Source organism: Marmota flaviventris, chromosome 20 (assembly GCF_047511675.1).
Source record: "Marmota flaviventris isolate mMarFla1 chromosome 20, mMarFla1.hap1, whole genome shotgun sequence".
Taxonomy (NCBI): domain Eukaryota; kingdom Metazoa; phylum Chordata; class Mammalia; order Rodentia; family Sciuridae; genus Marmota; species Marmota flaviventris.
In genome coordinates this window covers 14,499,776-14,521,403 of record NC_092517.1, presented here as the reverse complement: position 1 = coordinate 14,521,403, position 21,628 = coordinate 14,499,776, and the positions used below count along the sequence as shown (strand labels likewise).

Here is a 21,628-nt window from a genome sequence, read left to right as displayed (position 1 = left end):
GAGCTCAAGTCTGGCCCAGCATACTAGAAGTTTGGATTAGGAAGGCAAATTAACTCAGAAGAGACATCAGCTCTCGAAGGGGCCTTAAAGCAATTGCCAGTCCATCTGCCTGTATTTCCCAGATCTCTGCCTCATTGTGGGCACAGAGAGGCTCCTGCAAGGGTCTGGGGCAGTGACAATCAGCTCAGAGGCATGGGGAGCTAGGAGTCTGTCCCTAGGATGACTTTTCCCTACAGCAACTTAGTCACCAGAGGCCATTCATCACCCCAGAGCCTTTCTGCTAGTGTGACCTCAACATGGCCTCCCCTGTGGAAGACTTCTTCCTTCAGGGGCTGTCAGCAGGCACCCGACCCTGGCCTCAGAGGGAAGGTGGCCGGGTAGCAGCAGGGAAGAAATAAGGCAGCGAGGGCCTCCTATGGTGGAACAGTGCTCCTCTGCTTACCTTTGGGTCTTCAGAGCAGAGAACTCCTCGGAGGTGATATGCTTCAAAAAATTGAAGCAGAAGAAGAAAATCTGAAGGGGAGACAAATAGCAGCACTCAGTGAGAAGATGGCTATTCCCTGCAAGAAGTGTCGGGGTGGCAGATCTAACAGGAGTGGGCAGCGCACTCTCTCTGGTCAATCTTCCTGCTGGACAGTGGCCTGCTTTAGGGATCCCAGTGGATACTCTGGTCTACAGGAGCTGTGGGGCAGGTGATAGAGGGGCTCAGGAGGGCCTGCCACATGCTTCTTGGCTAGTCTATGGCAGAAAGGAATATGTTCCCTTCCTGGGAGTGTGAAGAGTCAAGCCTGAGACTTCAAACTGTCCAGGAGGATGAGAGAACAGAATCTTTCTCTTCCTCACCTCTAGGAGCCTAAGGAGAAAGGCTGACAGGGAAGTTGATCTGGGGCAGGGGATTAATGGACACAGCAGGAACACAAGGGAAGGGAATGGATCCCATGGAATGGGGAGGTGCCCAGAAACAGGCTGGGATGACTGGTATGGGGACAGCCACAGAGTGGCCCACAGCCTGCCCTGCTGACGAGCTGTTAAGGGCCAGTTCTTAGGTTTCAGGCAGGTAAAGGCAAGGGTTTCACAGAACTTCCTCAAGAGGCAGAAGGTTGTCAAGGTCAGACCAGTGTGAAAATGCTGTGTTACATAAAATTTAAAAAGTATTTTCACCAGATTCCTCTGTCTGATGTGCTCTGTGAACATCAAAGGCAGTGGAGAGGACAACAATGTCTCACAGGCCTGGAATTTTTGTTTGTTTTAAAGATTCAGTGTCTACAGGGTGTGGGGAGCTAAGAGATGGGGAGCTAAGAGAAAAGCCTATTCTGAAGACCAACCTCCCAGCTTAAGTGTCACTCCTGCTCAGAAGCCAAGGGTTTAAGCTCAGCCCTGTCTTTGCCTGAGTCTCTGAAGGCAGATTCAGACTTGCTCTGGAGGGAGGAGGGAGATGGTGTGGAGGACAGAATGTCCTGAAGTGCCGGCAAGGCAAAGTCCCTTAACAAGAGGATACAAAGAGGCCTTCCACCCAGATTTCAATGCTGAAGTCACTGCCTCTGATAGAGTTCCTGGAGGCCTCTGAGGAACAGGCTTATGAGCTCTGCAGCCCTGGCAGATGTGATAAGTGCTCAGAAGAAGGGATTTGGAAGGGAGAGGAGCAGCTGAGAGGGAGGAACAAAAGAAGGAGGTGTGAGATAAGATGCCAAAAAGGAGAAAGGCTCAGGATAAGAAAGATGCTTTAAGAAGATTGCAGGACAGGGGCAGAAGAGAAAGCACTAACCCTGTGGATGCTCCCATGCTGGGCATCTGGGTCTCTCAATGAGGCATAAGAAGACTCAAGGATAAACATGTTGCCCAAGGTCACCCAGGTAATAATCAAGACAAACAGGGCACACTGGTGTCTGGCTCCAGGTTTGCTATTGGGGAAACAAGCATGCTCAGCAGGAAAAGATGGTGGAAACAGAGGAAGGAGGGAAAGAAGGTATTGAGGAGGAAGGACAGGAAGAGGACCTGCAGGAGGCCCCAGAAGTGAGGCTCCAAGCAGGACTGTGTGCTCAGACCACCTTGGGGATGAAAAGGGATGAGGTGGGTATAATGGGATAAGGAAGGACAGAGCCAGGTATGGTGGCACACACCTGTAATCCAGGGGCAGGGGCTTGGGAGGCGGAGGTAGGAGGATTGCAAATTCAAGGCCAGCCTCAACAATTTACCAAGGACCTAAGAAACTCAGCAAGACCTTGCCTTTAAATAAAATATAAAAAAGGGCTGGGGATGTGGCTCAGTAGTTAAGCATCCTTGGGTTCAATCCCTGGTACAAAAGGGGGAAAAAAAAAGAAAGAAAAGGTGGGGTGGTGGGGGGAGAGGGAGAGAGAGATAGGTAGACAGAGAGCTTGTTTTTCAGCTGGGAGGATGAGGAACAGGAAGAGGACTTGCATGTTGGTTTCAGAGCTAAGAGTAGAAAACAAGTAAACAGTGGAGAGAAGCGGCACCTGAAGGCCACATGAGGCTGCATATCGCTGGCAGAGCTGAGCACCCAGCATTTTCTCCCACTGTGTAGGAGACCCCAGGACCAGTATGGAGGTGGGGGGCAGCCACTATGCTTTTGCTTTTGCCATGCTGCCTGAGGCATGGCCCATACAGTGCGGCACGCAAGCAGACTGTCATTCTGTCTCTTGTGTCAGCCCGGTTCCCTGTTCACAGCCTGTGAACGGCACTCACCTCCTCTCCTTTGCTGAGCCGATCTACCAACATGTGCCTGAAAAAGGAAGTTAAAAGGTCAAAGGTAATAGCACCGAGATGAGGGCTGAGGGGCATCTGGTCATCATGGACAGACCACATCTTTGACAACAGTGCACTGAGTGGGGCCCATGTGCATCTTTAGCCCTTCTCCAAGGGACCCCTGTCATGGGAGATGCCACATCACTCACTACAGAAAGAGTCACCGAGACACCATCCCACCCAAAGCCTCCAAGGATGTTTCTCCAAGGCTTACCCAAAGAGGAACCAGTCATAGGCCACAGTTAGGTAGAGGATCTCAGCAGGCTTCAGAGACGTGTGGATGAGCCCATCCTGGAAGATAGCATGCGGGCACAAGATCAGAACTGCCGTACGGTGATGAACCTCCTCAGCCGAGGAACAGACCCACAGTCACAGACCTGGTGACAATGCAGGATGACCAACAACCCTAAGACCAGGGCTAAATACAACACCTGCTGAGTGGGTCCCTCACCCCTGATCTTGCATCCTGGAGACAAATGTACACCAGGGCCTCTGAATGCTCCCAGACCCCAGAGCCCAGCCCGTCCATACTCACAGCCCACAAGGAAAGGCGCAGGAGAGAGATGAAGAGGGGGGTCCGATCCCAGCCTGAGATACAGTGCACCAGCAGCCCGCTGTCATCTAATCAGACACCATGGAACAGGAGCCCAGGAGAGAACCAGACAGGGGCTGATGAGAAGGGAATACCACCACACCGGCTAGGGGAGGGAGCCAGGCCACCCCAGCCGTCTTCCCAGGGGTCTCCCTAGTGCTTTTCCCCAACCTAGGCCTAGACAGGGGCAGCTAGAGGATAGCTGTCCTGGTCTGCAACATCCTTCTCCTGGCTACAGTTCTTGGTGTGCCTCCAGGGAGGTATTCACCCTAGACAGTTCACACTGCCCAGGGAATTTGGGTAGTGCTGACTACAGGTCCCTGCCCAGCATTTGGCTGGGGGACACAAATACTTGGGGAAGGCAGGAGCTTTTTTGTTCTTTTTCTTGGGAGAGATAAAGATAAACTCTTCACTGTGCATGGCTATAGGAACTGTAGAGTACTCTGGACCAATACCCAGTTCCCCAAACTCTTTTTTTTTTTTTAAAGAGAGAGAGAGAGAGAATGAATTTTAATATTTAGTTTTTTAGTTTTCGGTGGACACAACATCTTTGATTGTATGTGGTGCTGAGGATCGAACCCGGGCCGCATGCATGCCAGGCGAGCGCGCTACCGCTTGAGCCACATCCCCAGCCTGCTCCCCAAACTCTTGAGACGACCTCCACAAGCCCTTTGAGGGATGGCACTGCCCCAGCCAGAGCCACTGCCCAGCTCCAGGGGACAGCATGAGACTTTTTCTTCCTTCTTTTCTAAATACACACCCCATCTGGGCACAGTGATCAAGTTCAAGCATGGCACTTGACCCAAACTGGACCAATGAGCATGTCTCTCCCCTCTGGGGAACTTAGGCAGCAGGAGAAGAGTGTGGAATAGCTGCCAGCCGTGAAGCTAACGAGATGGTGATTTTGAGAAATGCAGAGAGATCCTTTATGATATTCATTAGACATCTGGCTCTGCTCACAGGCCTTCTCAGTTCCATGTGCCAATATGTTTCTTCTCATTCAGGCAGGAATCAGAAGTCCTGATTGCTACCAAGGAGTTAAGGGTTGGCTCTGGAGATGCTGAACAAAACAGGCTCACCCAACTGGTATCCCAAGAACAGGCCCTCCACAGGCTTAGGTACACTGGAGAAGCAGCCAGTACTTATTTGGGTATCTCAAGTCTTATCCTTTTGGATTAGAAGCCCATTCTAGCCTCAGACACAATCCAATGTGCACAATTCAAAGGCCACCTGAGCCAGTGCACTGCCTCGTGTATGGCTCAGATGCTAATAAGATAATTTTGACTTCTAGGGTTTTAAGAACTAAGGATACCAATGGACAAATCCCACCCAGTCTGTGGGATTCTAGGGAACCCCCAAATCCCTCTCCCACAATACAAATGGTGGGTGTGCAACCCTGAAAAATACTCCAGCCTGGGTGTCATGAACTGGGAACACCCAGAAGATACAATGGCTTGAGGGTTCAAGGAAGATGAGACTCACCATCGCTATTGACTATGGAGAGCAGCAATTTCAGGTAGTTTTGTGTCTGTTGCACCAGGTCCCAACTCTGTTGGACAAGACAAAGGAAAGGGGAATAGGGACATATTAACTCAGACTGGGAACTTAAAGTATTTTAAAAATAAAACAGTGGCTGAGGGTATAGTTCAATGGTAGCATGCACAAGGTGCTGGGTTCAATTCCAGCACTGTAAAATAAAAAATAAATAAAATGCTAAGTGTTATTTTGGAGCAATGAGCACATAATGCTTTTGGTCTGCAGCCACAGGTCTCAAATCCCAGATAATCCAAGATGCTCTTCCCCCAGTTCCGAGAGCTCCTTGCACTCCCTTACTCTGCTGCATCCAACTCAACTACAACATGCCTAACCTGCTCTGAGGGCAAGGAAGGGGAAGGACAGACCCACAGCCCCCTGTACTTTAGTGTTCCCTAAGTCTCAGGTGCCCAGTGTAGGTTTCAATGAAGGAATATGAAGAGCTTTAAGCCTATGGCCAATACCTCAAATGGCCAGGCAATTTTTCATTTGCCATCATATCACAGGAACCAATTAGAATATTAACCTTCTCAAACATGTTACATGCACTTTTTACTGCTGTTTGCTGCATAGTCTCTCTCTTTTTTTTTCTTGCAGTGCTGGGGATTGAACTCGGGGCCTCCTGCGTACCAGGCAAGTACCTTAATGCTGAGCCACACCCCCAGCCCTGCATATTGTCTTCTGATGAATAAACGCAGTCTGTTTAGCAGCAAGACCTTTTCTAACAGGAGGCCCTTGAGGTAGGAGATGAGAAATGAGCAAAAGCCATAAAGAGAGCAGAGCCCAACTCAAGTCCAAGCCAGAGCTCTAGACCAGGAAATGTGAAGCAGCCCACTCCCAATCTGGGATTTCATGGAGGGGGCTGACCCAGTTCTGCAAAGCCGTTTTCCCTGGCTGGGGACAGCCTCTGTTCTCTTAGGACATGACTGCCTATCAGCATTCTGGAGCTGTGCAGAGAGGGTGGCGCATGCCAGCAAGAGAGCACTTCCCAGGGGGAGGGGAACACGACACCTGTAATTGGAATGGTTTTCCCAGGAATTTAAACCAGGCTTATTGGCCTGACCCTCCCACGCCCCCGGAGAGTTCTGACCCACTTTCAGCAGTTCAGGAGATAGCTGCTGCAGCACTGCATTAACAACGCCATTACTGGCAGGAGTACAAGGGTCTCCACTTGTCTGGCTCAATGTGTCAGACACACTGTTGCCAATAAATTCCCTTGTTGCTTGGATTCTCAAGAGGCTCCAGGAGCAGTAGAAGAAGGATAGAGGTAGGAGTCATGCAGCACAAGGCCCAGCGTGTGTCAGGTGTGCTGGGGGGACTGCAGCAGCCAGGGCAGGGCAAGGCCGGAGGGCTGGAGCTCTGTGGACACCAATAACCACACCATGGTCAGGGAGAGGCAGAGGCAGCCTGTTCCCAGTTTGGTGGGAGAAGCCACAGGCTAGAGAGGCCCAGGGCACAGAGCTGAGATGAAGGAGGAAACCAGCCCCTCTAGACTCTGAAGTCCATATTCCAGTCACATCTACACTACAGGGACAGGTGCTACAATAACAGAGTAAGAAACTGAAGTCTGGGGATTGCTGCATACAAGGAAGGTCTGGAAATGTGCTAAAACCTAGATTCACCTCTGACTCATCCCAGGCGATCCACCAGTCTCTGGGAGCAAAGCCAAGTAAGCACCATGCCTCTGCTTGTTTCTGTACTTGGAGTATCTTTTCTCCTGGCTGGAAAAACTCCTACTCATCCCTCAAAGACCAAGCCCAATTATTTTCCCTATGGGGTTGCCTTTTGCAGACCTAGCCTAATGCATAAGAACCAATAGGGAGGGTCTTTTGGAGTTGGTGACATGGGAGAGCATAAGCAAGAGAAGAGAGAGGAAAAACATGTTTCTGACAAAGAAAACAGCGTATAAAACTCAGGGACAGCACCCTTCCTTTAAAAAGCTCAAAGGAGGCCTTTCAATGAGGCAGGAAGAGGATTAGAGAGTCCTAAAAGCAAGCCAGGCCAGACTGCATGAAGCTGGAAGGCTACATGAAGGTCTTGGGGCTATATGCTGAGGTACATGGAAAGTGGTGGGTTTTAAGTCAGGGTGACAACAATGGCCCTGCTCTATCATTTGAGTGCTTGCTATCTGCCAGGTTGGCTCTCTCATTAGTACTATTCCTAGTTATTCCTCAATGCAGCCTATGCTCAGATATGAGAGGTGACAGTGGCCTGGACTAGCCAGTGCACAAGAGACAGAGGTGGGGACCGAGGAGTTCCACTAGGCGCAACGATTTAGAGAACTGATGGGATGTGTCAATGGAGAGTGTCAACTCCTGGAGTGGATAATGGAGGTGGAGAATTAGGGTCCTGGGGCCCCAGTGCTGAGGTACAGAAATGGCCTGCACCTTGCTAAAGATGACAAGTGGCAGGAGGCCCAATGACACAAACTGGCTTGGCAGCACTGAAGAGGTGCCTCAGAGGAGGAAGCCACCTCCGCTACTTCAGCCCTGCAGCTTCCATGCCTAGAATTTTATTAGTGTCCACTCCCTCGAGTCAGCTAGCTAGTGCCGGCTGCCTCATTACCATGAGAACCTGTCTGGCATTTCAGAGCAAAGGACACTTTAACAGTGATCACATTTGGGCCTGGCCACATAGGTGTCACCAACTCCACTTTCAGGGGAAAGTGAGGTCAATTGCTCAAGACCACAGAGCTGAGCTGGCCGAGCAGAGCTTTGTCTACTAAGCAGAGCTCCTGCTCACACACACAAGTCTCCTTCCCAAAGAGGCAACACCCTTTGGCAGGACCCATGCTCAGAGCCCAGCAGCCAAACCTTATTTGGTAAGTATCTCAATAGATCCAGTTTGCACCTGCATAAGGAGGGAAAATGGTGCCAGAGGGAACCGAGGGCAGCTTGGAGGAGGGCCTACCTGGACCTCTACATACAGTAAACAAAAAAGGAAACCTCTAGTTCCTTTGGCTGTTCAATCCTCTAGGCACAGTGTGGGACTTGAGACTAGGGGACAGCCCTCCCCCACCCCCTAAATCTGTTCCTTCTCCAGGCTTCCAGACTGTAAGAAGGAACACTAGTCTGCTCTCCTCCCTGAGGCCCCTTCTATTACAGAAATACCTATGGGGGGGAGACCTGGCTTCACTCTCCTGTTCTCAGACAGCTGTGAAGCAGCTACCCTGTGATATCCAGAGATAAGATAAAGACAGCCCCTACCTTTCCAGACTCCCTGCCATCAGGATGACAAAACAAGAAGGTGTGGGGCAACTGGCTGCCTAACATGCAGACCTCTCTGAGAAAGGAGACCTGGGGGCTAGGAGTTGGCCAGACATGAGGATAGAGGAATATGTAGGGAGGCAGGATGTTTCTACTGGGTCACTGGCTCATCCTTTCTCTAGGCTCTCTGCCTGTTTCTGTGCCGGGATGCATAAACCATGGGTCCCCATCCTCCTGGAGCTCACAGAAGCACATCTCCAATTTGGTGACTAAAGCTTGGTGGAAAATTCCATGATAGATGTTCCCAGGGGAGTTAATGAGAAGGTAGATGCAGGCATCCAACCTGCCAGGGATGGGAGAGAAAGGAGGCAGATCAGGAGAGTCCTCCTGAAGCTGTCACTGAGCCAAATCTGAAGGGCAGTATGTCAGCCAAACAAGAGGAAGCTGAAAGGGGACAGCCAGGCACAGGGATAGGATGTGGGGAAGGAAAGGCTACTTGTGCTGTCTGAAGTGATGGCAATCCAGACCACTGGAAGCGTTTAGCCTGTGTGGGCTCAACAGGGTGGAGAGACAGGTCCATCCAGCAAGACTAGGGCCCCTCTGTGGCAGGCAGCAACAGAGGAAAACATAATGGAAGTAATTTTAAAGATTCTATAATCAAATGAGGTCAGGCGGCTCTGCTCTTTCTCTAACAAACGTTTTAAAAGGAAAAATGAAAAAAGTCACTAAAGCTCAAATCTGGGGGGGGAAAAAAAAAAAAACAGACTCCATGAGGTCCCCTGGAAACAGAACTCCTGGTAGATCCAAATCTTTCAATGAGTCACGTTCAGAAAGCTTTGATTTTCTGGGCCAAGAGCAAACCAGGAGAGAGAGAGTTAACTGAGTGCAACTCCTCCCTTCCTAGGCTGTGAGACAGTCAGGTGCCAGCATTATCTCCACAAGAGTCTTGTGGGGCATGCCGGGGGGTCCCCTGACTACCACCCACCCCCTTATCCTGCCTGTTGGATCAGGCCCCTCACCTGATACAGGCTCCAGTCAATATTCAGAGGGTGAGTCAGGAAATCGGGGATGCTCAAGGGGGCATCGACGTAGTCCTAGGGACAGAATGACACCTGTGAGACATGAACTGGCTCCCCAAGAGGTTGTGATAACAGAAAGGTCATGGCCCTAAAGCTGTGGCTACCACAGGAAGGATGTTCCTCCACAGTGCTGGCCTTCTCCTGGCCAGAAGCTTACGCTATTCTGGAACTGACAGTTTAAAAATCAGAGTGACCAGATCTCTGCAGCTGAGCGGAATGCTTCTGTCAGACATTTACAAAAGTTGGCTGCTGAAATAAGCAAGATTAATCTATATTCAATCTCCATCAAGTTTCCTGGGCCTGCTGCTCCTGACTGGAGAAAAAACAGAACTCTGCTCTCTGCCCTTACACAGAGAGTGGAGGAAAGAGGGACTTTTCTATCTTATCCTGACCAAGAAAGAAAGACATTAAGAGGAAAGAGGAAAGCACAGATGAGAATGTAACATGCATATACAAAGAGAAGACGAGATATAATGAGACTCATTTAGGGAAGAAAAGAGAAAGGAGAAAGGTAGTTATTTCCCCCAAAAAGCTAACTAGCTGTTCTCAGTCTTCCTTTACAAAGAAACATAAGACCCAAGTTGAACAACGTTGTTCATACCTGTTTCCAGTTAAATATGAGCCCTTCAGCCATGTAATCCCGATCCTTATATTCCTTGAAAAATTCACAGCCTGGAAAAGAAGGGCAGAGTCACAACACCTCCTGTCCCAGCACAGAGTCTTCTGAGACACTGCTGGCCAAACCATGACCCTGACTGCTGAGAGACTGAGGGGTCAGCAGCTCACACAACTCTTCGTGCTGGTAGCTCTGGTGAGGTCAAAGCTGCCGGCAGTGAAAGCAGGAGTGGGCAGGCAAGAGCCAGGAGCAGGTCCCGGTGTCCTTCCACAACACACCACCTGCCCTCATACTTCTTTGGAACACTCTCTGCATCTGTGTTCAAGGGCATGGTTGCTCTCCCTCACTGAAGGTCCCTCTGTCCTACAAGTGTCTGCAGTGCCAACCCCAGCAGATAAAAGCCTGGCTCATAATGAGAGCCTCAGAGACACATGTTCAGCAACCACGCAGTCTGCTTCATCTCTACAATGGGGACAACATATGAACCTCACAGGTTTTAGTGAGGTATGTCCTGATATACTGGAGAGGTTGTGGACAGTGGACAGTGCCTGAAACCTAATAGGCAGAGACACTTCTACCTCCATTTAAGTAAGCAGAGGTACTTTCTGCACAAAGTGCTAGAAAAATCCTGAGAAACTCCACAAGGGCGAGGCTCCAGAATAGAGGGGAACTTTGGTGAGAATGGGGCTTTGGCAGAATCCCAACTTTAAATCTCAGCTTTTCACCCAGCCCTGTAACTATGAATAGCTGGAATAATATCTTCCAAGACTTGGTTTCCATATTTGTAAAACAATCAAGGAAGAAAAACAACAATACATATAAAACAGTGAGCATTGGCCTGGTACAAATGGCATTTCCACGGCAGCACACCACTGTCACCATGTTGTCACTGTGGAGCCCACAGAGCCAGCCCAGCAGTATAGTCAGATGCATAGCTAGAGATGAGGTTTACCCAGCTTCAGCTTGCCCTTGCACAAGGGGCAGCTAGGCCACCAGCTGGCTGCTGCCTATGCAAAGGCATAGGGAGGGAGAAGGCACTGGGGAGCAGCCTCTTGCAATTACTCTCAGTTCCTCAACTAGGGCCCACATGGACTTCAGGGGATACATGGCTTTGGCAACACTGCCAAGTCTGGTGAGGTCTCAGAAGGCAACTGAGAAATTGTCTCAATTCTATAGAAGTGGCCACAGACCAAAGCAATCCATGAGGACCTCTACAGCAACTCTTACGCTGTGTTTCCTGTGCCTCAGGGAAAATGGAAGGGTCCCTATGGAGAGGAAGGTCTGGGGACCCACCCGTGTATTCAGCACCGCATTCATTCCACACACAATGCTTCACTCTAATCCCTCAGGCCTCATGCTGTCTGAAGAGTCAAGAAATAATTTTCAGCAGTAACACTTCAACCTATTCTGTGGTGCCTCACCCGGACAAAGAAGAATTATAAATACCAGATAAAGCTTATGAGCCCAGGCTGAGAAGAGTTACCAATTATCTCTCAGGGCCCAGTGAAGTACTCTGTTTTTCCCAAACTCTGGCTGCTCAAATCAACACTGCAGGCCCTAGGCTGAGCTCAGAAGAGCCCATGATGCAGAAGCAGTTTCTGAGAAAACAGAATTAAAATAGACTTGGTACTTAGGGCAGTGCTTGATGTTTATTACCAGAGCAGCTTCTGAATGCACCAGCAGGCCAGGGGGAAGGGACGAAGAGCAGGGTGACAGAAGCAACTTGCTCAGGAGGAAATGAATTAAACTTGGGCAGTAAGGTTTGGCCCCATCTATTTTGGTGTCTAGAAGGAAGTACACTCTCAACACTTCTCGTTTCCAAGGGCAAGTCTTAGTCTAGATGAGTTACACAAAGCCAGAACTGATACTATTGCAATTACTGTCTGGGCTTTGTCATTACAGGCCCAACTGAGACTCCTTAAATGGCATCAAAGTCCATTTCATGACTTGGTTTGGGTAATGTTAATTTTGTTTTGTTTTCTTTCTTTTTTCTTTTTTTGGCAGTGCTGGGGATAGAACCCAGGGCCTCCCACATGCTAGGCATGTGCTCTACCAGTGAGCAACATCTTCTTTTTTTAGTTTTGATTTGAAATGGGATTTTTGCTCTTAAGCCCAGGGCCTTATAACAGCTGGGCAAGTGCTCTACCACTGAGCTACAACCCCAGCCCCATAAGGATTATGAAACAAACATGTTCCTGGTTTTATTATCATGATGAACACCTTTAGCCCCAAATCAATGGGATTATGGCCTAATAATGAATGATTAAGAAAATAACTGGGCTAGGTGTGCTGGCATACACCTGTAATCCCCTGTGACTCAGGAGGCTGAGGCAGGAGAACTGCAAGCTTGAGGCCAGGCTGGGCAACTTAGCAAGACCCTGTCTCATCAAAGTAAAAAATAAAAAGGATTGGAAATGTAACTCAGTGGTAGAGCAACCCTGGGTTCAATCCCTAGTACTGTCAAAAAAGAAAATAAATAAATAAGTGGCTGCTTTCCAGCCACCATGAGTTGAGCAGTTTTCCTCCACTATGTCTTCTGCTATGGTGTTCTGCCTCACTTCAGACCCAGAGCAAAGGAGCTGCCTGACCACAGACTGAACCTCTAAAACCATCAGCCCAAAATAAACTTTTCACCTCTAAATAAAATAATAATAATAACAACATAAAAAAAAACAAAACCCTGGGTCAAAAGTTGTTAACATTTGGGGCATTTTGTAACAAGTTGCCAAACTACAGCAGAAATAGTACTGCACTATTTTTCTGTATTTATACCTCTAGCAGAACTATTTTTCCTAACCAAGTCCTACGTGGAACTAAAATAAAAATTAAAAAGCATGCCTGGATCCTCAAGCAGCACAACCCTTTTGCTCACAGAGGATAGATCGGGGTTGGCATCCACCAGGCTTTCCTGGGAGTCAACTATGAAAACCTGAGGGCCTGGTGCACACACTCACCTTCTGCCAGTGTGGCTCTCACACCACTAAGCCCACTTCATCACCATCTCAATCTACATTGGGCCAAAGTCACTTTTAGGGAAGAGAAGGTTTCTGGAGACTTTCTTCCCATTTTACTGTTATTTGCTGAGCACCTGTTAAGACAGGACAGGCACTTTACTCTGAAATAAGTGCCATTATCCTCATGCTATGAAGGATGAAACTGAAACTCAGGGCCTCATTCAAGGACACAAGTGCCAGGCCAGCCATCATGCCCAGCCTTTCATGGTACCAAATACTAAACTGGCACATAGAAGTTATGAGAGACCTAGGTGGAGCCACTTTAAGGGTACCAGGCCACCAGGGGGTGATTCTGAATACCACCAACTTGCACTGGATGAGGATGCTCTCTCCTACAAGGCACTACGTGAACCTGTAGTTCTTAATGAGGCTGTCGCCAGCCTGCCCTTGCTGTGGCTCCAAGATTGAAGAGATGAGGTATAAGCCAAGACTAAAGCCAGTGCTGAGAAACAGGACAGAGGTTCCAAGGAAGAAGCACACTTTGCTGTGGGCTCAGTTGTGCACTGATGTTCTGGCTCCTTGGCCCCCCTTGCTGAATAGGCATGACTGTCCAGAGAGCTGCAGTGATCCAATTTGGCTTTTGTCTCCAATACAGAGAATGCAGCCCTGGCCACAGCAGGGCATGCACTCTTCAACAAAGCACATGCAGCTTTGTTGACATCAGAATGCTTTGCAGGATGAGGAGGCCACTGTACAGTCACTGGGGACACACAGCAATTAACGTGTGCCTGCACCATCAGAACAGCTTTGCCTGAGTCACGTGAACATTTGCTGATGTACTAGTAATGTTACATGTGCTTCAATAGTACTTTATGTGCACAGAGCACTTGGATATGCATAATTTAATCTTCCCAACAAACCCCAAGTTTCAACTATCACTTGAGGCTCAGAAAGGTGAAGTAATTTGCTCAAGGTTGTGGCTACTGAGCACCACTGCCAGGACTTGTGTCCTGGACCTCATGGGGAAAGTTCCTTCCAGGACACCATCACACTGTAAGTGTGAGTACATGTAACTGGGTGCCAAATGTCCACAGTGGCTAACACAAGTTCCCCTGGAAAGCTCCCAGGGTACCAATGTATGTAAGAATAGAAGGCTTGCTTCTGGCTTCTGAGGGTCCCGAGGCCTGGGAAGCTTGTCCCTTGACTAGAAAAGGGCTCCCTACCTGGATACGGGATGGAGAGGAGAGTGAAGTCGGCATAGCGCTGGGCTTTGTCCACCTTCTCGGAGGAGGTTACACTAAAAGACAAAGACACAATGTGTTATGGTCACAACACACAGACACACACCTTTCCTTAAATGAATATTTAACAACCTAAAATGAACCCTGTGCTAAAAAACAAGTCTTCAGAGTTAAGAATCATTCCCCTCAGCAGTGCTTACTTTGAAAAATGAAAAAGCCTTACTTCCCTGCCCTGACTCTAACATCTCAGTGAGAGCTCCCTCTCCTTCCAACACTGCAGCAAACTTCAATCACAACCAGAGGTTGCAGGACCACCTTCCACACATAACCCATGAACATGAGTGGTAGGGAAGAGGGAGAGGAGAGTCAAATAAGGTTGCCGTCCCAAAGGGATCCCTTGGGGAAACCCTCTGCTCTAGAGTCTTCTCTAACTTTCACTAAGGCCATTTCTAAACAGAGTGAACAATGGCACCTGAAAAATCACTGGGGATCATCTGACAAAGGGTGGAGGCGGGTAGGGCAATGTGTCCATAGGAAGCTGAACTCGGACTTGAGCATCAGTGTCCCTTATTTTCTAAGACCTTTTAGGAGAATTAAAAGATATTTGGAAAAAAAAAGTTAAACAAAATTTTTTTAAAGAAAGATAGAGAGAGAGAGAGAGAATTTTTTAATATTTTTTAGTTTTCGATGGACACAACATCTTAATTTTATTTTTATGTGGTGCTGAGGATCGAACCCAGCGCCCCGCGCATGCCAGGCGAGCATGCTACCGCTTGAGCCACACCCCCAGCCCAACAAATTTTTTGAGAAAACTCCATAAATTTCATTATCTTAACCTAAGTTCCATTTTTAAAAAAATCTTTATTTTATTTATTTATTTTTGTATGTGGTGCTGAGGATCGAACCCAGTGCCTCATGCATACAAGGCAAGTGCTCAACCACTGAGCTATAGCCCCAGCTCCAAGGTTCCATTTTAAATGTTTTGCCTCTGTATATAAAAATTTGGTCTATATGTATATTTTACTTTTTTAGTGCTGGGCATTGAACCCAGGAGCACTTTACCACTGAGCCACATCCCTAGCCCTTTTTATTTTAAGACAGGGTATCACTAAATTCTGAGGGAGTCACTAAATTGCTGAGGCTGGCTTTGAACTTGCAATCCTCCTGCTTCAGCCTCCTGAGTTGCTGGGATTATAGGTGTGTACCACCATACCTGACTCACATGGGTATTTTAATGTAAAAGTAGTCAATGAAGCAAATATTTGGTACACACTAAATTTTGGGGTCCATTTTAAAAGAGATTCTAATATATCGAGGATGGCACATACTTTAGAGCCAAAGGGGAAAAATAAAAATAAAACGGTGTCTAATGGCAGCAGTAAGTACAGGTTATAGATTCATGACTCACATGGTTATAGATTCAATGGCTCCCACAGTCAAAACTAAATAACCTTGAGCAAGTTACCTAGTCTCTGTGCTTCAGTTTCTTTCTTGTCCATATAAAAGAGAGACATGGGTGCCTGCCTCACAGAGCTGTTTGAAGACAGAGTGAGAGGTTGCAGAGTGATCTAGACATGAGGGCAGCAGGCAACACCTACTACATACTACAGCCAGCCCTGTAAGCTGTGAACACATCACTTCTGCCCACTTTGAGGTAGGTGCTCATACTTACTTCATGCCAAATTTCACCTTCTTGTTCTCCACCATTAGATCACAGATGTACTTGACTGACAAGTACCGAAGTAACCTGATGTCATAGCCTCTGACCTTATCAAAAAGATGCATGTCTCCACTTCTGAAATAAAAGAGCCAGAGGGAGAAGTTACAAAGCATGTTCACTCAGAGTTGTTCGGTGATGGGGAGCTCCTTCATGAAAGTATGGGTGTCATTGGCAAGAACTTGAGTTACTCTTCTCCAGAGGCCAAGAGGAGGGTGCAGGGAAGGTGACTTTTTAAGAGATTACCCCCACCTCTGGGACACATTTCAAAGGGGAGCAATTTTCAGCCAGAACAGGAAAGGGCTTTCTGGCACTGCTTGACATTAAACCAGGAGACTCAAGATAACCTCAGATCTAAAGAAAAGTGAGCTGGTGGCTGATAGTCCTTGAGCTTCCATTAGAGTTGATCTTCCTCTACCCCCTCCCTTTCCCCCATTTAGGACCATTTTTAGCCACATGCCTCACTCATAATATAACAGATTGAAATTCTTGGAGAGAGAGAGACTTTGTAGAGCTATTTTATCAAGTGATTGTGAAATACTAGCAAGTAAATTCTCTGTACTTAGCAAGCCTATGAAGCAAGCAGAAAGATAACATTTTTCTAATCCCCAGGCTACCTTCTGATCAGCCATGCAGATACAGACAGAAGTATAAAAAGTAGGTCCCGCCATCACATTTAGTTTTTAATGTCCACTGCTTTGTGGCCCTAGCAGTCTCTTTACCAACAGTGAATGCTGCCAATGACCTGGCTGAGGCAGAGGTCACCTGATCTTGAGTGGGGAGAGCCAAACATTCTTGTGCACAAGCCAAAGCCACTGCTTTCAGAGCTACTGGGCAAAACTGGGGCAAAGCAAGATGACTTTTCCCGCACCAATCCATGATTTGGGCAGCTGACCTTACTAGAGTGTTCACATGCATTCCAGAGACGCTTCACACAAGTTACAGACTTGCCACGTGGTGCCAACCATGCAAAGGTGATTTTCTAAAATATCTTATACTGCTATTTAAAAAAAAAAAAAATTGAGAGCTGCGGACATAGCTCAGTTGGTAGAGTGCTTACCTCACATGCACAAGGCTCTGGGTAGCACCACAAATAAATAAATAAATAGGTAGATAGATAGATAAAAATTTGAAGGGGACAGGAAGAGTGTGAACCAACACACTCCCTCAAAACACTGATTTGTATCAAGCTCTTTTCAAGGCAACAATCATGCAGTTGTGGGACTTCTAGTCACTGCATGTATCTTCCAGGTTGGGATACAAGGATTCTGTGGGAAGTGTTGCCCCCTCCCTGTGCTATGTGACACCTGACAGGTTGGGATCTGGCACCCTAACTGCACAATGGAATCTCTATGGGGCTTTAAAACACAGGGTAGCTGGGCATAGAGGCTCACTCCTTAATCCCAGCAACTCAGGAAGCTGAAGCAGGAGAATCACAAGTTGGAGGCCAGCCTCAGCAATTAGCGAGGCCCTATTCAACTTAGTGACACCCTGTCTTGAAATAAAAATTAAAAAGGCTAGGTATGCGGCACAGTGGTAAAGCGTCCCTAGGTTCAATGCTAGTAAAAACAACAACAAATACAGATGTCTGGGGCCTATCTCAGACCTGCAGTTCCAGGAACCCCAGGGGTGTGACCTTCTGTCTGAGATCCTGATGTTTGTTTATTCCAGCTGTAGACTGATCAGGCATTCATTAGGCAGCTTTGGGATGAAACTACTGAACAGACTTCAACAGCACTATTTCAAGGCATGGACTTGGTAGAAGAGAGGAAAGAGCAATCCACTCACAGAGACCAAGGTTGATGACACACTGTCAGTATAAGCATGGCTGCCACTGGTGAGACACCCCATCCCCAACCAAGTCTCTACACACCACCGTATAGCACTGACCGAAGAGCACAATCCTCTTCTGTGACGTCCTCCACATCTGCCCAGGCATCATCTGCACCCCCTGCCAGAGAAAGCAGTCTGTCAGCACAGAGGCAGGTGGCTTCCACGCAAAGGCTTCCTGACTAGCCTCCTTCCCACAGTGCCAAGCCTGGATGAACCACCTGTCTCTACCCCATGGACAGTCCTCACGTCTCTCTCCCAGCACCATGTGCCCATGAGTCTCACAGTGTGCTTTACCTCTGAAGAGCATTCCTGCCGTCTCCTGGTCCCTGAAGAAAGGAATGCCCTGGTTTCCACCCAGCTCACTTACACCTCCTTACACCACTGTGACCATGGCAGCCAGACTCTAGGACTAGATTCTCATTCTTAGTCCCAGAGAAGGCTGCTTATAACTCACCTGAGAAAAAATAGTTGTAGCCAGAGCGTCCATAAAGCTCCCCCCATCCAGCCAGCGTGGCTGACCTGCAAATGTGCTGGGAGACAAAACAACATGTTCAGAGTCAGCTGGTTTTCTGAAGTATAATCAACTGAAGGAAGGCCTGAGCTCTGGATTCTTCTAGGTGAGCAAAATGGGTCAAGGTGTATTCCCCAAAGTTTTTATCAGCATCAAGGCTACCACAGCCAGTCTCAAGGATGCCTGGAACTTAATACACAGTCTTATTTAGAGGCTTCCCCTCAAATCTGAGGCACCAAAGTGTTACCAAAAGTAATGGACATTTGGTGGCTGGTCTGTGTGTACCTAAGCATATGCTAAGCAAGCACTCTACCACTGAACCACATTCCCTGGCCCATAGTATTCTATAGTTTTCCAGAGGCCCACTTTACCTCTCCAGATTTACTGGGTATAGTACACAAAGTACTGAAAGATTCATGCATTTTCTCACTGAACTTTTACAACCAGCCCATGAGGAAGGTATGGCTGGTAGGTGGCACTGCTATTACTTCACTGATGAGGAAAAGAGAAATAGGCACAGGAGGCTAAGGAATGAACAAGGTCATAAAATAAAGGGTAAGATGCTCCTTGATCCAAAACCAACTACCTCCAAAGTCTGTGTGCTTATTACTTGGAACTTTTTAGAATGAAGGAACACAATGCAGGGAGGATATTTAAGGAACAAATATTTGGTGGCTTTTTGGCTTGTTTTATGGAGCTCTGGAGGGAACCAAGGGATTCATGCACACTCTATGAGCACTCTGCCACTCAGCTATACTTTTTTGCAACTTTTAAAAGAAGAAATTATTGCTGGATCCAGTGGCATGTGCCTGTAATCACAGTGACTGAGGCTCAGGCAGGATTGCAAATTAAAGGCCTATGAGGTCCTGTCTCAAAATACAAAATAAAGGGATGTAGCTTAGTGGTACAGGACCCCTGGGTTCAATCTCCAGTAGCACAAAAAAGGAAGAAAAAAAAAGGGGGGGGGGGAATTATGGTCCTATTATTGTGCTGAGATATTATTTTGCTTTTTTCCTTATCACTGAAGGAATCATTTTAAGAGTTAGAGAATTTCAGAAACTAGGGAACCATGTGTACTTCAGTATTTAAATGTAAGTCCACTCCTTCAAATAAATTGTATCTGATAAGATCCAGTAGAGTTGGGGAGAATGGGAGGAGGTTCCAAGAGATGAGGAATCTGCAGGTTGGCAAAAGGCTGGGAGAACACAGCCCCAGGATGGTAGAGAGTGGAGAAGCTGTGAGAAAAGAGCAGAAGTCAACAATCTGGAGATGCAAAGTGGGCTAGGGAATGTGGTTCAATGGTAGAATGCTTACCTAGCATGTAAGTAAGGGCCTGGGTTTTGACTCATAGCACTGGGAAAAAAACTAATGAACAACCACAACAAAAACGAAGGAGACAGATGGGTGTGGTGGCACACGCCTGTAATCCCAGTGGCTTGGAAGGCTGAGGCAGGAGGATCACGACTTCAAAGCCAGCCCCAGCAAAGGCAAGGCACTAAGGAACTCAGGGATACAAAATGGTGCTGGGGATGTGGCTCAGTGGTTGAATGCCCCTGAGTTCAATGCCCAGTACCCCACCACCACCACCACCAAAAAACACAGATATCTACAAATGGCCAAAATACTATCTAAAGGCTTCTTCTTCTCTTCCTATAAGATAAGGGGAGGAAAGAGTTTGCTGCTACAGAAAAAAGATGTGCATGGGAACCACTATCATCTTCTGATCTCCCTGGGGGTGGGAGCAGGCAATAGAAAGCAGCCTGCATCCCACCTGGGAGGCTGGGTGCTTTGACCTATTTATATCTCTTCCTTTCCCACTACTTCAGCTCCAAAGATTATCTTGGTTCATCTGGCTCCCCTCATCATAGCCTGGGACCACTACTGCTTTATCCAGAGCAGCATCTTCTCACTGAGCATGCACTTACCTGTCAACCCTTCCTCATACGGAGGTTGGCCTGGAAGCCTATGGAGAAGATCTAGGGCTGGACAGAAGTGAGGGGCCTCACCCTCACCGAACTTTTTCTGGATCTAAAACCTCTTTAAAAATCTGATGAAAACTGCTGGGTAGAGAGACACATAATCCTAGTGATTCAAGAGGCTGAGGAAAGAGGACTGCAAGCTCAAGGCCAGCCAGGGCAACTTAGCAAAACCCTGCCTCAAAATAAAAAGGACTGGGGATGTGGCAGTGGTAAAACAGCCCTAGGTTTAATCCTTAATAAAACAAAAACAAAAACAGAAAACTGATAAAAATTATCAATTATCTCCAAAGCAAAACAAAAAAAACATACATACCACAGTTTACCTACATTTCCAGAGCTTTGTCCATCAAGGAACTCAGCCCAGCTCTTTGTTAAGATGAGCCAAGTAGGGTCTGGGGCTGTAGCTCAGTGGCAGAGTGCTTGCCTAGCATGCAGGAGGCACTGGGTTCGATCCTCAGCACCACATAAAAATAAATAAATAAAATAAGGCATTCTGTCCATCTATAACTACAAAAAAAAATTTTTTTTAAAAATCAGCCAAGTAATTTGGAGAAGCAAGGTGGAGAACTTCAGCAGAGAGGGCCAATCCCCAGGTAGAGAACCCCCAAGACTCCCATGGAGGAGATTTCTTATCCCTATGAGTAGGGTGACAGGAGGGGTGCAGCCATCCATCTGGCACAGGTCATACTCACCCTCCACCCTCATCTCAACTGCTGGGATCTGCCTCACTTTCCTTTGAATTTATCTGTTAAATCTTTTCAGAGTAGTTACAAATCATCTCTTTGGTTGTTGAGCATTCAGACCTTCTTCTTGCTTCCCATTCTTCTCCCAAACCCCTTCTGTTGTCCTTGTCTTTTTGGATAGCCATTCAGCCAGACCTGGCCTATCAGGACACACTCACAGTCAGATAGAGAAGAAAAAGTGAGTTGGCTAAGTTCCTGAGTGAGTACCAAACTCTTCAGAAAGGCCTCAAGTGGCAGAAGGTCTACTCTACCATGGTAGAGTCTAACTCGAAATGCCTGCTCCAAAGCCTAATGACTCTAAGTCATGATCCATCATTTCTGCACCTTAACAAGACACACTACGAATGCTCTTCAGTTACCTAATTAGAAATGGCCTCCAATTCTACATGTAGAATAGCACTCAAGAATCTGTTAATCTAATAAATAACTTTGGCAAACAAAATAAAAGTGACTGGGCTGGCGCTGTAGCTCAGTAGTAAAGCATGTGCTTAACATGCATGAGGTCTTGAGTTCAGTCCCCAGCACCACCAAAAAAAAAAAAAAAAAAAAACCCAGCAAAAAAATAAAAGTGACTGACCTGTGTCCTACCTCTTAAGGGAGAAAACAAGAGAAAAGATGAAGCCAGGTACAGTGACACACACCTGTAATCCCAGTGGCTCAGGAGGCTGAAGCAGAAGGATCACAAGTTTAAAGCCAGCCTCAGCAAAAGCAAGATGCTAAGCAACTCAGTGAGACCCTGTCTCTAAATAAAATACAAAATAGGGCTGGGGATGCAGCTCAGTAGCCCAGTGCTCCTGAGTTCAATCCCCAGTACAAAAAAAAAAAAAAAAAAGAAAGATAGAATTGTCCTAGTTTTTTTTT

The 21,628-nt window shown here is 47.4% G+C and overlaps 1 protein-coding gene across 3 annotated transcripts in view; it reads right to left on the bottom strand.

Moving 5' to 3' along the window:
- The window catches only part of Mtmr14 (myotubularin related protein 14), a 46,890-nt gene that overhangs the window by 13,048 nt on the left and 12,214 nt on the right, over positions 1–21,628 (bottom strand). For all 3 annotated transcript variants that reach the window (XM_027931793.3, XM_027931794.3, XM_027931795.3), the window contains exons 4-14: positions 17,989–18,064; positions 17,592–17,652; positions 15,657–15,779; positions 13,967–14,040; positions 9,775–9,845; positions 9,114–9,188; positions 4,838–4,904; positions 3,299–3,384; positions 2,978–3,054; positions 2,704–2,740; positions 443–513 (exon numbers count right to left, since the gene is read on the bottom strand). In XM_027931793.3, coding sequence (XP_027787594.1) covers positions 443–513; positions 2,704–2,740; positions 2,978–3,054; positions 3,299–3,384; positions 4,838–4,904; positions 9,114–9,188; positions 9,775–9,845; positions 13,967–14,040; positions 15,657–15,779; positions 17,592–17,652; positions 17,989–18,064 — 818 coding nt within the window. The remainder of the gene's footprint in view (positions 1–442; positions 514–2,703; positions 2,741–2,977; positions 3,055–3,298; positions 3,385–4,837; positions 4,905–9,113; positions 9,189–9,774; positions 9,846–13,966; positions 14,041–15,656; positions 15,780–17,591; positions 17,653–17,988; positions 18,065–21,628) is intronic.